This window comes from Tachyglossus aculeatus, chromosome 5 (assembly GCF_015852505.1).
Source record: "Tachyglossus aculeatus isolate mTacAcu1 chromosome 5, mTacAcu1.pri, whole genome shotgun sequence".
Lineage (NCBI taxonomy): Eukaryota > Metazoa > Chordata > Mammalia > Monotremata > Tachyglossidae > Tachyglossus > Tachyglossus aculeatus.
This window is the reverse complement of record NC_052070.1, coordinates 76,850,741-76,868,135: the sequence shown is the minus strand read 5'-3', so window position 1 is coordinate 76,868,135 and position 17,395 is coordinate 76,850,741. Positions and strand designations below refer to the sequence as shown.

At 42.8% G+C, this 17,395-nt stretch overlaps 1 protein-coding gene across 1 annotated transcript in view; it reads left to right on the top strand.

The window, feature by feature from the left end:
- Nucleotides 1-15,959, top strand: part of FUT10 (fucosyltransferase 10) — a 61,485-nt gene extending 45,526 nt beyond the window's left edge. Inside the window, exons 4-5 of the mRNA XM_038746550.1 lie at nucleotides 5,559-6,394; nucleotides 14,224-15,959. Coding sequence (XP_038602478.1) covers nucleotides 5,559-6,394; nucleotides 14,224-14,448 — 1,061 coding nt within the window. The 3' untranslated portion in view covers nucleotides 14,449-15,959. The remainder of the gene's footprint in view (nucleotides 1-5,558; nucleotides 6,395-14,223) is intronic.
- The last annotated feature ends 1,436 nt before the right edge of the window (nucleotides 15,960-17,395 follow it).

The window sequence follows — 17,395 nt, the reverse complement described above, 5'->3', positions numbered from 1 at the left end:
TTGGAGAGCCAAGTTGGGCCTTCTAGGCAAATAGATTTATACTGATGGCTGAAGATGAGGCAGTGCACCATCTTACTCTGGACCTAAAACCCTTGGTTTAAGTTTTTGCAGTTGGAATGATACAAAGACTATGAAATAATCCCCTAGAATGAACCTGGGCACCTAGCAGGTAATATTAACCGGATAATAATAGTTTATATTCTGCTCATAGGTGCTGTGGTCTCAAACAGAATTAGAGAGGTGAAGCAGGGTCCTTCAGCCTTTGATGGTGGGTTAAAAATCTTCTTGATCACAACCTAGGTCAGCTGTGACCAAAAGGCAAAATGAGAAGATGGTTCCAACTCAGGGCTGAGTTAACAGACTTGAGGCTAACATAGTTGATATCCCAAGAGTCAGTCTCAGCTGAAAAGCCATGTTTAATTGGCATGGAGAGTGATTACTCTTTTGAGGACTGATCTCTGAAAATGGCTCCTTTAGGACAGAATGCAAGGAGGGGACTTTGGCAGGAGTGTGTAGCGAACCCTTTTTCTGCTATTGAAAGAACAACAGGGTGTGGTGGTCCAGAAATGCAGTAGACCTTTACCTGTAAGGTTAAGTGACAATTCACTGATTTTCAGGGGCTGGCTAGTTTGGAAGAATTTTCAGTTGATTTAATTAATACTTAGATAAGGGAGTCCTAATTAAACTGAGAAGTTTACACTGGTTGTAATCATCATCATCATCAATCGTATTTATTGAGTGTTTACTGTGTGCAGAGCACTGTACTAAGCGCTTGGGAAATACAAGTTGGCAACATATAGAGACAGTCCCTACCCAACAGCGGGCTCACAGTCTAAAAGGGGGAGACAGAGAACAAAACTAAACATACTAACAAAATAAAATAAATAGAATAGATATGTACAAGTAAAATAAATAAATAAATAGAGTAATAAATATGTACAAACATATATACATATATACAGGTGCTGTGGGGAAGGGAAGGAGGTAAGATGGGGGGATGGAGAGGAGGATGAGGGGGAGAGGAAGGAAGGGGCTCAGTCTGGGAAGTCCTCCTGGAGTAGGTGAGCTCTCAGTAGGGCCTTGAAGGGAGGAAGAGAGCTAGCTTGGCAGATGGGCAGAGGGAGGGAATTCCAGGCCCGGGGGATGACGTGGGCCGGGGGTCGATGGCGGGACAGGTGAGGACGAGGTACGGTGAGGAGATTAGCGGCAGAGGAGCGGAGGGTGTGGGCTGGGCTGTAGAAGGAGAGAAGGGAGGTGAGATAGGAGGGGGCGACGTGATGGAGAGCCTTGAAGCCCAAGGTGAGGAGTTTCTGCCTGATGCGCAGATTGATTGGTAGCCACTGGAGATTTTTGAGGAGGGGAGTAACATGCCCAGAGCGTTTGTGGACAAAGATAATCCAGGCAGCAGCATGAAGTATGGATTGAAGTGGGAAGAGACACGAGGTAGGTGGCCCGCCCAGTCAATAAACCAGTGGCATTTATTATTTCCTGTGTGTGCAGAGAGAGTGCTGTACTAACTGCTTGGGAAAGTACAGTAAAATAGAATTGGTAGATGTGATCCCTGCCCATAAAGAGCTTACAGTCTACAGGGGGAGACAGCATTAAAATAAATTACAGAGAGTGAAAATAGTAGAGTATAAGGATGTCACAAGTACTGTGGGACTGGGTGAGTATTGAAGTGCTTACGGGGTACACAGCCAAGTGCATAGTTGTCACAAATAGGAGGGCAAATAGGGGAATTGAGGGCTTAGGGAAGAATACAGCCAACATGGGCCTGGGTGTCAGAGGATCTGGGTTCTAATCCAGGCTCTGCTACTTGTCTGTTGTATGATCTTGGGTAAGTCACTTAATTTATATGTGCCTCAGTTTCCTCACTTGTAAAATGGGGATTAAGCCCTACTCCTTCCTACTTAGACGGTGAGCCCTATGTGGACTGTGTCCAACCTGAATACTTATACCTTCCCCCAGCGCTTACTTAGTACAGTGCTTGGTACTTCAGAGGCACTTAATGAATACCATAAGTAATAATAATGATGGAATTTTAGGAGGATTTTGAAGGTGGGAAGATGGTGAACTGTTGAACATGGAGCGGGAGGAACTTCCAAGCCCGAGGAAGGACATGGGTAAGGGGTTAGCATTGGGATCTATGAGATTGAAGTACAGTATGTAGGTTGGTGTTAGAGGAAACAAGTATGTTGGGTTGGTTATAGTAGATCAGCGAACTAAGGTCGCGGGGAGAGAGCTAATTGTGTGCTTTAAAGCCAAGATTTGCCACAAATGCCCACAGTGTGGTCTCCATGGGGACAAAATTTAGGTTAAAGTCACACCAAGGACCAGAGTTGTCCCCTCCATTATATTGTAAATCTGATTATGTGACTGCAGTTGCTGCCATATTGACCTGACAGAGTGGTTGAAGCTGAACTCTTTGAGACAAAAGCCGCAAAATGGTCAGGAAATATTCAAACCAGTCATGATGACAGCGAACCAGAGTAAGACACCTGTGAGGGAGCCTTCTTTGGCACTTTTCCACTAGTCACCTTGGGCATTATGGTTGATGAGAAATTTGAGTCGTGTCCTTGGCCAAATAGTGGATTTTTTCTGTGCTCCCATTCCCTATTGGTAAAATGGGGACAATTATTCATGTTGCCTCCTGCCTTCCCAAGCTATTGTAGGAATTTATGAGATGTCTGTGTAGTGCTGTCCGGAAGGAAGGGACCAGATAATACAAAGAACTGTAATTATCTCGCACATCTCCTGATTCATAATCAGCCTCCATGGCCACCAAGCTGGCACCTTTTGCCAGATTTAATTTCATTCCATTTGTTTTTCAAATTATAGTTCTCTTTATAATGTGTTTTGTACTTTAGATGTATTTGTCAACTGTTATTTAAAGGAAGAATAAGCCCAAGTAAGTACTCAGTAAACATGAAATGAACCCGAGGAAAGTAATTATGGGTGCATAGCTCTTATTCCTTAAGATGAAAGGCCCTGCCCTATTTAGATGAGTTTTTAATAATAAGTAAGTGATTTCCATATGTGACTCACCTTTTTTATTTCTTAGTTAGATATTGTTTACTTCTGTAGCTTTATAGCTATCAAATAGAGATGCCTTTTAGCAAAGATTGCTGTCTTTCACTGGACTGGGAATTTACCAGACCATTAACATCTGACCTGCTGACAGTGCCCAGTCTGAAAACTGGCCTTTGCTTAGTATATATTTAGTCTTCCAGCCTGGATTTTCATTCATTCATTCAATCATATTTATTGAGCACTTACTGTGTGCAAAGCACTTGGGGGAGTACAATTTAACAACAAGCAGACACATTCCCTGCCCATTTCTCTGACACTCCACTTGAGTAGAACTTGCAATATCTCAGATCCAGTTTTCTGTTGGTTAATGTGAGGGGATGGGGCAGGGGAAAGCACTTGGGGGAAGCTGGGGAAAAAATGTGGCAGAATCAGTTCTAACCTTAAGGTTATAATAAAATAAGTGGTAATATTTACATGCTTACTATGATCCAAGCACTGTACTTAGCTCTGGGATAGATAGCATGGGGATGCCATGGGCCTGTAGTATCTCCACTTAGCAATGTGCCCAGATTAGGGCTAGCTATGCACCTAGGGAGTAACCTGGATGCATGAATAATACCAATATGGCTTCAAAACCAGCCAACCTGGATTAATGCAACCTCTGCCTTCCCCCTCGATTCAGAATGGAAAAGCAATTTTATGTAGCAGATTGCATTTATAGACTTTCTTGAACTGATTTCTTTTCGGGGGTTACTTCCAATCTTTCACTGATATCCTGCCTTCATTTCAGACAAATGCTCCCTCTGCCTTGAATGGACAATGCCGAAGTTGGTAACAACAGTCCCAGGATTTTTATGTAGTTCCAGTTCTGGTTGAGAACATAGCACCCAGGGAGAGCTTTAAAAATGACAAATAGGAGAGGGCTTTTGAGGGCTGGTTCTATAGGATTCCAGGGGTAAAGTTTATTTTTTTTCTTTCCTGACAAGTTGATCTACATCAGATCCTTTCAAAGTTGCAACTTCTTTGATAGTGAAGGTCAAAGCCTGCAAAGATAAGTAATCAAATAGTCAGATAGACTTTATCCCTGTTTTTCATACACTAGCCCTCCTCTGCAGTCTTTTTATTTCTGTCTGCACAGTTTTAAAATTCTTCCTCAGAGACAGAAGGCGACACTTTCTTCAGCAGTTTTAGAGTCCATTATTTGCCTGACAGCATTATGTGGTTTTAAATTTTTTAAAAGGCCTTTGTTGACTAATCAATTGTTCATTATTGAGCTGTCTGCACTAAATAGTTTGCATTTCTTTGACATAGTTTACATTTGTCTGTGTAATTAATTTCCATGAAATTAATGAGGGCATTTTTCTTTAGGTGAAGTTATTTTCTTTGATGTTGATCCAGGTTTGTTTTATTGTGGAGAATGTTTGAAATGGAGTTGCGTGAAATTACCTTGTACTAAAAAATGAAAATAAATCAGTTAAGTAACCACAGTTAGACAATGGTAATTATACTGTAATCACTAAGGCACATTTTCAATATTTCCTGTGATCGGCTGTTGTGTTCATTCGTCTGTCTCAGTAGTAGAAATTGTCTCTTCCCACTTGGATCTCACCCATGTAGTCAGAAAATGATTGCTTACCACATTTACAATTTCTATACTCAATTTACCACTATCTGAGGCTTCCTAATTTATTCTGCAGAAGGCTGAATTGCTCATAATTATAAACTTGCTACATGTCCTTTATGTCATCGTGTACTACTTAATTTGTGCTGGTCAGGTAGCATTCTGTAACAACATGTCATTAGAAATTTTTAAGTCTCTAAAAACCCCCTATCTAGCTTGACTAAGATTGATTAACTGCACTTTGGTGGAATCGATCATTTTGGATCATCTATTTATCCTGTATATTACCCTTGGCATCCTTAAGCATGCTCATCCTTTCTTCCACTTAGTCTAAAGGCCTGTTTTCTTTTTTGTGCCATGTTCCCTTTTGTTTTTTTTACCAAGTGTACTTTTGCTTCATCCCATTTTCCAGCATTCTCTTCTTCCTGCAGGCTGGGATGAAATTATGAGGGGAGTGGCCTATCCCCCTGGTCTGCAATTCACTCTAGCTTCTGCAAAGATAGGCTCCCTCCTCATCTCGTGTGGCCAAGTCTACATACAACAGCACGTGGCCATTTTGGCAAGGAATTAACAGGCCTGTACAGTTGTGCTAGTCATTTTCTTAACGTGTAAACTGCTTTTGTCCTACAGAATATTTGATGAAATTGTTGATTTCTATCTGGAGTGGATTACGCTATGTGTGTAGAATTTTTTCAGCCAAAACCCTATTGACAGTTCTTTAAAGAACAGCTAGAGAATTACTGTTGCAGAAATTTTGCAATTATGCCCTAGTGTGCTTTCTATTTACATGTTCCTTCCCTATTGCTTTTAGCTCTCTGCTCTCAGACTCTGGAGAAGAATCCAGTAAATAGCTTTACACTGACCTTTTAAAAATCCATAAATTTTAACAGTGGCTTGTATCTCCTAGGTACCGACTTTAACATAGACAGCCTACCTCTGCCTCGCCAAGCCCATCATGACTGGGCTCTCTTCCACGAGGAGTCTCCGAAAAATAACTATAAGCTCTTCCACAAGCCAACTATTACCTTGTTCAACTACACTGCCACCTTTAGCCGCCACTCACACCTACCCTTAACCACTCAGTACCTAGAGGGGATCGAGGTCCTGAAGTCTCTAAAATATATGGTTCCTTTGCAAACAAAAAACAGCCTCAGGCAAAGACTTGCTCCACTTGTCTATGTCCAGTCTGACTGTGACCCCCCCTCAGACCGGGACAGCTATGTGCGGGAGTTGATGAACTACATTGAGGTGGATTCCTATGGGGAGTGTCTTCGGAACAGAGACCTCCCTCAGCAGCTGAAAAACCCAGCCTCCATGGATGATGCTGGCTTCTACGGGATCCTCGCACAGTACAAGTTCATCCTTGCTTTTGAGAATGCCGTCTGTGATGACTACATCACCGAGAAGTTCTGGAGACCACTGAAGCTGGGGGTGGTCCCCGTGTACTACGGTTCTCCAAGCATCGCAGATTGGATTCCTAGCAACAAAAGTGCCATTCTGGTCCACTCATTCTCTCATCCCCGGGAGTTGGCCAGTTATATAAAAAAACTGGATGCCAACGACAAAGAGTATGAGGCCTACATCACGTGGAAACTGAAGGGTGAAGTCACCAATCGCCGACTTCTCACAGCCATCAGGGATCGCAAGTGGGGTGTGCAGGATTTCACTCAGGACAACTACATTGATGCATTTGAGTGTATGGTGTGTACCAGGGTGTGGGAAAACATTCGGCGCCAAGGAAAGGTAAGCAAAATTCTCCCGGCAGTTTATCCCAAGTGCCGTGTCAGTAGCCTGATGGTTACTGATCCAAGGTGACAAGATAGAAGGACTTTAGGAAACTCAAGATTCAAGCAGGCTTTGGATACCGAAAATGATAGACAGCCTAGTGAAAAGGTATAGGGGCATTCTGGGTATATAGAAGCTTTTGTTCAGATGCACTGCTGCTGCTCGTATTTCTGGGTCCAGGTCATTGTTTTGAAGACTCTTATGGTTGTCCCAGTTCCCACCTGTCATGTCTAACGTTCGAACAAAGGTAGGAATAATTGCTGGGAAATAATACTGATAATAATAATAACAATGGTATTTATGAAGCACTTACTATATGCCAAGCACTGTTCTAAGGGCTGGGGTAGATACAAGTTAATCAAGTTGGCTACAGTCCCTATCCGCATGAGGCATGTTTTGTTTTGCTGTCTGTCTCCCCCCTCTAGAATGTGAGCCCATTGTTGGGTAGGGGCCATCTCTATATCTTGCCAACCTATACTTACCAAGTGCTTAGTACAGTGCTCTGCACACAATAAGTGCTCAATAAATACGATTGAATGAATGAATGAATGAATTTTGCAAATGGGGTAATTGAGGCCCAGAAAAGTTAAGTGATTTGCCCAAGGTCACACATCAAATATGTGGCAGAGCTGGGATTAGAACCGAGGTCCTTCTGACTTCCAGGCCCATGCTCTATCTACTGAGCCATGCTGATATGTTGGGGCTGATTTTGGGAGTCGTGACCAGATCCTGGAAATGGTAGCTTCTAAGGAGCCACAGAAGTGTTGCCTGCATTGATGCCAATATTGGAGTCTCCGCTACAGCCAGAGGCTGGCTGCTAACTTAAGTGACTTAGTGTGTCACCTTCTACAAAGCATTCCAGAAGGTAACCTGCTTAATCTCTTGCTTACTTTTATGCTTCTTAGGGAAAGGTGAAGCCCTTATATCATTTCATAGTGGCCACAGCAGCTGGCTGCAGGGACAGAATTTTGCTATTAACGTGATAAGGTTGTTTCCTTAAGTTTATTTCTCTAAGAAGATAACAAATTGAGTATATAATGTTCAATGTTATTTTCTATTATATCTCTGTTTCTGGGCTCTTCATTAGTTCCACATGCTAGGCTATCTAGCCCTGTTATTCTGTAGGGGAAATGAGAAAAACCCTTAGGAATCTTACATTTTCCCCAGTATCTTTATTGGATTTCCTTCCCCTCACCGGTTTTTCATTCCACTTGATGGACATGTCAAGCGTTGGCCCATTGTTCATGCCAGGTGTTTATTTAAAAGCCACCATGGAGGAAAATATAGCCCCGTCTGAAGGGAATAAAGGGGTTAATCTAGGTGACCTTTAGAGTCCCTGCTCTCCCTAGGACTTCATTTATTGACAGGACACCCACTTGAAAGAGCATGGGATTGGAAGTCAGAAGACCTGGGTTCTGGTATCAGCTCTGCCAGTGGCCTGCTGCGTGACTGACACTTAACCTCTCTGGGCCTCTGTTTTCTCATCTGTAAAATGGGGTTAAAATCATTTGTGAGCCCCAAGGGGGTCGAATCTTAAAGCCTTACATTTACCTCAGAATTTGGCACATAGTAAGCATTTAGTAACTACCATAATGAATGATCAGTTCTTTTAAGGTGAATGCCGATTACCCAAAACAACCTTTTATCCAAACCAGGGCTGATTTAGATCACTGGGGAAGAATAAACTTGTCTTAAGCTGTCGAAACATCTCCGACCCATAGTGACTCTGTCAATACATCTCTCCCAGAATGCTCCACTCTCCATCTGTAATTGGTCTGGTAGCTTACCCATAGAGTTTTCTTGTTAAAAATACAGAAGTGGTTTACTGTTGCCTTCTTCCACTCAGTAAACCTGAGTCTCCACCCTTGACTCTCTCCCATACTGCTGCTGCCCAGCACAGGTGAGTTTGACTTGTAGCAGATTGCCTTCCACTGACTAGCCACTGCCCAGTGGAATGGGTATGCCTCTGTTTGACTCCCTCCCATAGCTGAGACTGGTACAGTACTGGAAACTCTCCAGGTGTGATCCTGAGAAGGGGAAAGAATACACAGTTAAACACAAATTGAGACTATTGTTCCAGTTTGAGACAATAAAACCAAGTTTGCCCAGTTTTCCTAATTTTGGAACAACTATTATATTCATTTGTAGTAGGAAGGGATTCAGCAGTACCCTCTGGTGTCACAGAAGTCTCGGAAGCTGTTAGGCATCTTGGAAAATAATTTAGGCAGCTGAAGTATTTCCTTCAGAGCAACCCTATATGAAACACCTGAGGTGAAGTACTCCCATTACCCCTATCTGAAATTTATTTCAATGTCTTTTTCCCCCTCTAGACTGTAAAGTCCTTATTGACAGGGAATATGTCTACCAAATCTATTTGAATTCATTCAAGCGTATTTATTGAGTGCTTACTGTGTGCAGAGCACTATACTAAGTGCATGGGCGAGTACAATATAATAAACATTGTACTCTCCCAAGCACATAGTACAGTGCTCATTGTGTTGAGGAATGTGTTCGTTATAGTGTACTCTCCTAAGCACTTAGTACAGTGCTCTGCACACAGCGCTCAAATATGATAGATTGATTGACTCTGCACACAAAAAGCAACCATTGCTTAATTGAGATTAGGAAATACCAGTGTCCTATTTAGAGCCTTTTAGGAAAAGAATTTCAGGTCCATTTTCTCTCCTCCACAGAAAGGACTTAGTGGATATCAGGGTCATGTTTGCATTTCAATAAACTATGACACTTTCAAACCACTAGATATGCTAATGGCTCTTTGCCAAAAAGCAGAGAAACAGGCTTTACTGTGGGAAAAAATAATGGAAGGAGTATTTTTTAAAAAAGTTGTTTTCATTTGCATTAGGATTGATATTTTGGCACAGTAACAGAATTTAGGAAAGTTATTTCCTTTGAAGCAGGTCATGGGTCTTGTTTTGTTCAAATTCAGAAAAGCCCTAAAAAATGCAAGTTCTCTGGAACAGTTTTTGTTGATCATAGCATGCCTAGAATCATGATAGTTGATTGTGGAAAATGTATGAAGCCTTCTAGCCAGAAGAGGTGTTCACTCCAGAATGTCCATAAGCCCTTTCCCTTTCTGTGCATTAACCATAAGCTTAAAGGGTTCCAATTGTTTCTTTAGGGAGTTAGTAAGTGACAAAGACTATAGCTTTGAAGAAAAATGGCATTCCTGCCATTCCATTAAATACCAATTTATGGACCAAAAAAGCACAATATAGATTTCATATACAACATGCATTCTTTCCCTCTCTAGAAATCATAAGCTAGAATTTCAACAGTTTTAGAATTCCCATAGTTACTCAACACTTTGTTTGGATGTAGGCTTTCTCCCTATTTCAGTCCAGTTTGTGTTCTGCTTCACCAAGCTCCTCTTTCAAGGGTCTCTAATTTATCTATTTATCTTGACACCAAAACCCCCGATTTACCTGTCCCTGTGTTTATCCAAGTCCAGATACCACAATGCTGTCCATACGGAGATGTTCCCTCCAGGTTTCTGAAGTCGTTTTCTGCAAGCTCTTTTGCAACAGGCACCGTTGTCTGTGAAATTTCTTTTAGCAGGCTTCTTTAGAATTCACTTCTAACCCAAGGGAAAGCTTTTGAAGTTAATTTAAGAAATTAAGTAAAATCTTAAAACACATTTGGGAAGACAGTAGTAACAACAGCAAACACCATAATAGTTATTAAATGCCTACTAAGTGCCAAGCACTCTGCTAAGCACCAGGGTTGATGCAGTGTATGCAGATCAGACACAGTCGCTGTCCTACATGGGGCTCACAGTGTAGGTGGGAAGGAGAACAGATATTGAATTCCCTTTTTACAGATGAGAAAACAGACACTGATGATTTGCCCAAGATTCCAGAGCAGGGATTAGAACCTAGGCTTTCTGATTCCCAGTAGAATGCATGTGCAAAGTTTGGTACACAAGACAAACAGAAGGGTAAGAGGATGAAAGCAGTTCTGATAGAGGCTTTATTTCTTCCTCTTCATCACCTTTCCTCTCACATAAAAACAGTCAGATCCAATTCAGGCAAACTTTCATTTGAAGTTTAGAAGCAGTGTGGTGTAATGGAAAGAGCACAGGCCTGGGAGTCGGAGGACTAGGGCTCAAATCCCAGTTCTCCCACTTGTCTGCTGTGTGCCCCATGTGGATGTGGACTGTGTTCGACCCAGTATCTTGTATCTCTTCTAGTGCTTAGTACAGCGCCTTGCACATAGTAAACACTTACCAATTACCATTAAAATCCACCTTGTTGCCAGCACTGTCGAGATACTAAGGATCTCTGCTGAGGTAAAGTTGGCTCTCAGACTTCCTATACTCTCATTTAGTCTGTTATCCTTGTTAAAAAGATATTAGAAAGGTATTTATGACATTGAAAAGAGCACAGGTCTAGGAGCCAGAGGACCTGGGTTTTAATCCAAGCTCTGCTACTTGTCTTCTGTGTAACTTTGGCCAAGTCACTTAATTTCTGTTAGTCATTTTCCTCATTTGTAAAATGGAGATTCAGTACCTGCTCTCCCTCCTACTTAGACTAAGCCCCATGTGGGACAGGAACTGTGCCCTGCCTGATTATCTTGTTCCGGTTCTTAATACAGTGCTTGGCACATAGTAAATGCATAATGAATACCATTATAATTATTAATAAAAATAGTAATTGGCTGGTGTGCAAATTGAGTCGCAGGATAACTAAATCTGATTCCCAGACTTTGCACTGTCAAGTTAGGCATCTTTTTCTTTCTTTTTTTTTTTTTTTTTTTGCCAATTTGTCTGAGACATTGATTTTTATGGGAGGATTTAATCCTAGTCACAGAGAACATGGTTGGACAAAAAATGAGAGTGTAAAATGGCCTTGCGCCCTTTGGCTCTGGAGCTATGCCTGGCTCTTCTTAGATTGAGATGTGATTCTTGAGCCAAGAAAAGGTGGTGGGCAGGGGTGAGGCATTTAAAATTACCTCTCAATACCCCCACAATATCCTGTGCTCCTACCATGCACAGTACCATCATCACGATCGGTCTGAAAGGCACAGCAAGTGGCTCTGGGCTCTATCAGGCCCACCTAATAATAATAATTGTGGTATTTGTTAAGTACTTACTATGTGCCAGGCATTGGGGTGGATGCAAGCAAGTCAGGTTGGACACATTCCCTGCCCAATGTGGGACTCACCGTCTAAATCCCCATTTTACAGATGAGTTTGAGACACAGAGAAGTAAAGTGACTTGCCCAGGTTCACACAGCAGACAAGTGGTGGATCCAGGATTAGAACACATGACCTTCTGACTTCCAGGCCTGTGCTCTATCCACTACACCATGCTGTTGGGAGTTAGCACCAAGCAATCCACTTCTCTTCCCCACTTCCTTCAACTGCTAGAAGCCACACCTGTGGCTAGGAAGCAGCCCCATGGGGCAATGATGTCATCATATTGCGCTGCATTCTGTGGAACATGATGTCACTTGTGGGCCTCACAGAACCCAGTAGCACTGGGTCCCCAGAGTGGTGGGTAATCTGGCACAGCTAGTCATTCAGTTGTAGTTATTGAGCACTTCCTGTGTGTAGAGAACTGTACTAAGTGCTTAGGCAGTACAAGTCGGCAACATATAGAGACAGTCCCTACCCAACAATGGGCTCAGTCTTGAAGGGGGAGACAGACAACAAAACAAAATATGCTATCATCATGAGGGTGTTGTGCAGGTGTTGGGGTCAGGAATGCGGTATTTAAAACTTTCTCAATGAATTCAGATTTGCTAATAGGTGTTTAAATTGGATGGTTGGCTCTTTCCACACTTAATTACTCAAAAGTTTCATTTTGTTTGGTGCTTCTCCACAAAAAAGGTGCCACTGTATTATATGAGGCAACCATCCTGTAATCAAGTTCATTTCTCTGTTCATTTAGTCACAGTTCTGCTTTGGGTGTGGCCTTGTGGATAGAGTATGGGCCTAGCTCTTGGGTTCTAATCTGGATTCTGCCACTTCATTCATTCAATTGTATTTATTGAGCACTTACTATGTGCAGAGCACTGTACTGCCACTTTGCTGTTGGACCTTGGGGAAGTCACTTCACTTCTCTGTGCCTCAAGTCCCTCATCTGTAAAATGGGATTAAGATTGTGAGCTTCATGTTGGACATGAACTGTGTCCAATGTGATTAACTTGTATCTACCCCAGTGCTTGTAGTAAGTGCTTAATAAATACCATTATGTGCACACACACACACAAAAAAAAAGCCAACACTGGTGAATAGTAGATAATGTCATCTCATGGTCTTGGGAGTCAGATGCTTACTTCATCCCAAATTTATGGTTTTTGAACTTTTTGTTGGGAATAATAATCTAATATCATCCATCTAGACCACGTACCTTGGCCTTAAAATTTCCTGGGCTGTCTAATAAGTTGATATATTGTTTTTATTCTCTTCATACAACTATTCGACCTGAGGCACCTTGTTCACATCAGTGGACTTTGTGAATGTTGCCTCTACTTTTCCATAAGTCCTGTGATGTCTTCAACAGAGTAAACAGCTCCAAGAAATCATTTACTGAGTGCCAGAAAGCCTATTAATCTAAGCCTTATTAAAGCATTTCTTTTCTCCCCCCAAACATTTAAAGTGTAGATTAAATGCACTTTCAGTTAGCTAATTTGGAGACAACAGACCTGTCTGTGCTTACTGAAACTTCTAGTTGACCAAGTATCCTTTGAACAAACAATCTTTGGAAGTTTAGATGGATAGTTTTAAAAAGTCTTTGATCTTCACAGAAAATGAAAATGCTGTACATTAAAAGAAAACGAAGACAATAGCTACAGTCATTCAATTAATAGCATTAATTATCAAAGAAGGATAAGCCTGATTTTTCCAGAGCCCAGAGTTTTTGTTGGTTTTTTTTAATGGCCTTTGTTAAGCACTTACTATGAACTACTCACTGTACTAAGAGCTAAGTTGTATTCCCCAAAAGTGAAGGAGGCCCTCAGAGGAGAATCAACTCTTTCAGACCACTAGAAACAATGAAGGGAAGCAGTGTGGCCTACTGGAAAGAGCATGGCCTTTGGAGTAAGAGGACCTGGGTTCTAATCCCAACTCTGTCACTTGTCTGCTATGTGACCTTGGGCAAGTCATTTAACTTCTCATTGCCTCAGTTCCCTCATCTTCAAAAAGGGGAATTCATTACCTTTTCTCCCTCTCGTAGACTGTGATCCCCATGTGGGACCTGATTATCTAGTATCTACTCCAGCTCTTAGTATAATGCTTGGCACACAGTAAACCCTTAACAAATCCCACAATTGTTGTTATTATTACTTGAAGACCACTTACAGACCATCACTGCATAAATTATGCATACACTCTCGCTGTAATCAATCATTTATTGATCACTTACTGTATTCAGAGAACTAAGCGCCTGGGAGAGTACTATTGTTGCATAATCAAACCAATTAATGATATTTAGTGAGCACTGTCCTAAGCAGTTGGGAGAGTACAGTACAATGGAGTTAGTAGACATGTTTCCTTCCCACAAGGTGTTTGCAGTCTTGAAGGGGAGACAGACATTTGAATATCTCTACACTGTAAGCATCTTGTGGACAGAGAACATGCCTACCAACTCTGTTGTATTATACTCCCCCAAGTGCTTAGTACAGTGCTCCATATGCAGTAAGTACTCAATAAATACCATTGATTAATGGGTTAATGAGAAAAGATGCTAGGTACCGATGGAGGGATGCTATGGATTGGTACCTCAGGGAGAGGAGTTTCATCAAGCTTATTTTTCCCCCTTTTGGCAGGGACTACTACCCAGGAAGTGGAATGCGAATGTTAACCACTTGAGCTGTCCCAAGCCTGAAGCTTTTGCATTTTCCTCTCTGTCTCTACACTGGACCTCTTTGCGCGAGATGTGGATTCCAAGCTTTGAACAGTCCAAGAAAGAAGCCCAAGCACTGAGATGGCTGGTTGAAAGGAACAGAAATTTCACCACACAGGAGTTCTGGACCCTGGTTTTCAAAGACTGATTTTGGAAAGTAAACTATCTGGGCACGGCTCATAAAGGAGAATGTCACAGTCTCCTTTGGTGATATAACTGAGGTGTTGGGAAGGGATGTGTACACTCTTCCAAGCCACTATAAGAGGACTAAAACAGTGATGGGGGGTGAGGGGTGGCTTGTATGTGTGTGTGTGAATGCACATATTTACAAATGGGCTCTTTATGGTCATAGGGAGCAAAAATTAACTGTCATGCAGATCTTGTTTAGGGAAGGAGCAGTACACTGAGAGGACCTCCAGGCACCTAAAAAAAAAAAGCATCACTCTGCCTCCACAGGGTCCAGTTATTTCCTGGGCAGTGTGTTGGTGTTGGGGAGAATAGAGTCCAGCACGTTAAGCAGAAGCCTGTATGCCACTGTTTTCTAAGTTGCCGTAATATTTTAAAATCAGTAACTGTGGAAAGCAGATGTCTTGACTATCCTCAGGATAGGATTTAATCCATGTAGCACTCATGTAGAGGCCTATCAAACTAGAGACGTTAATAACCCTTAGGGGGTCACATGTATATTTTTATTCAAAAGAAGGACTTCCTGTAGACATTAGGACCTTCATTTTACATGTTAAATTCAGTTACATGCCTTGTGTTGAGATTCACTGGAAGCAGTTTACCTCCATTTTAATGCTCACAGAAGGTAAGTGAAGTCATCCAGGTTGCTGTTCCAGCTGAATATTCATCATCAACTCCCTCAGCAACAGCAGTTCATCGTAACTTGGCAAGCTGAATTTCCTGGTGCTGAGCCCAAATGTGAAATTCATTAAGCTTGGCATTGGGTAATCCCATCTGTTAACGTCCAGGGACAGATCTGCTGCAAACATGCAGTGCAAGGTTTAGTTTCTATCTGGCGTTTAAAACAAAAGAACCCGGGGGCCTTTCTTCCCAAATGGTATCTCTTTAAACCAACATCTTCTGTGCTTCTTAGACCCTAAACTAGCCTTAAATTGAAGAATCATTTGTATCCATAGCCTACAAGTCATTGTTTTTTTTTTTTATTACAGGGAAGAGTTCATCAGTTTGTTTCCATTTGAAAAATCAACTAATTTACCCATAGTCAGTCCACCAGAAATGAACTACCTAAAGATTCTTGACTATCTATTTATATCTGTTATTCTCATTTGTTGTTGTGGTTAGTAGGTTCCGAGTTTGTGGGCCCAGTGTGTTTTCTCTTCCTCCTCTTTAACACTTTGGCCATCCCAGAATGGTGCTATTATTACACTGTGAAAATATTCTGATATTTTTAAGCTAGCCCTACTAAGGGCAGTGAAAAAAAAAAATATGACCTCTATCCCCCAGTATTTTGAACTGTTTATAAAATCGGATACATTTTACACCTATATCCCAAGCACTGTCTGAGAGTGAAAATTAAATTTGGAACCCATCTATTACAGAGTGTGAAGGGTAGCTCAGTTAGTATGGGAGTAAAAAGGAGAAAGGTTGAAATAAAGCTTATCCTTTCCTGCCTTAACTCAGCCCTCTCTTCTGCCAGACAAAACTATTTCTCCTCCCTTATTGACACCCATGCCCATCACCCCCGCCAGCTCTTCCGTACATTCAACTCCCTTCTCAGGCCCCCGGTTCCTCCCCCTCCTCCTTCCCTCACCCCCAACGATCTGGCCTCCTACTTCATTAACAAAATTAAATCCATCAGGTCCGACCTCCCCAAAGTCTCTTCCCCCCTTTCTCCAACCCCCCGGCTCTCAACATTCTCTGCTACTCTCCCATCCTTCCCAGTGGTATCCTCAGAGGAACTCTCCTCCCTCCTCTCAAGTGCTACTCCGGCCACCTGTGCTTCTGACCCCATTCCCTCTCATCTTATGAAATCTCTCGCTCCATCCCTTCTCCCCTCCTTAACTTCCATCTTCAACCGCTCACTCTCCACTGGTTCCTTCCCCTCTGCCTTCAAACATGCCCATGTCTCTCCCATCCTAAAAAAACCCTCTCTTGACCCCACCTCACCTTCTAGTTATCGTCCCATATCCCTCCTACCATTCCTTTCCAAACTCCTTGAACGAGTTGTCTACACGCGCTGCCTAGAATTCCTCAACAACAACTCTCTCCTCGACCCCCTCCAGTCTGGCTTCCGTCCCCTTCATTCCACGGAAACTGCGCTCTCAAAGGTCACCAATGACCTCCTGCTTGCCAAATCCAACGGCTCACACTCTGTCCTAATCCTCCTCGACCTCTCAGCTGCCTTTGACACTGTGGACCACCCCCTTCTCCTCAACACGTTATCTGACCTTGGCTTCACAGACTCCGTCCTCTCCTGGTTCTCCTCTTATCTCTCCGGTCGTTCTTTCTCAGTCTCTTTTGCAGGCTCCTCCTCCCCCTCCCATCCTCTTACTGTGGGAGTTCCCCAAGGTTCAGTGCTTGGTCCCCTTCTGTTCTCAATCTACACTCACTCCCTTGGTGACCTCATTCGCTCCCACGGCTTCAACTATCACCTCTACGCTGATGACACCCAGATCTACATCTCTGCCCCTGCTCTCTCCCCCTCCCTCCAGGCTCGCATCTCCTCCTGCCTTCAGGACATCTCCATCTGGATGTCCGCCCGCCACCTAAAGCTCAACATGTCGAAGACTGAGCTCCTTGTCTTCCCTCCCAAACCTTGTCCACTCCCTGACTTTCCCATCTCTGTTGACGGCACTACCATCCTTCCCGTCTCACAAGCCCGCAACCTTGGTGTCATCCTCGACTCCGCTCTCTCATTCACCCCTCACATCCAAGCCGTCACCAAAACCTGCCGGTCTCAGCTCCGCAACATTGCCAAGATCCGCTCTTTCCTCTCCATCCAAACCGCTACCCTGCTAATTCAAGCTCTCATCCTATCCCGTCTGGACTACTGCACTAGCCTTCTCTCTGATCTCCCATCCTCGTGTCTCTCTCCACTTCAATCCATACTTCATGCTGCTGCCCGGATT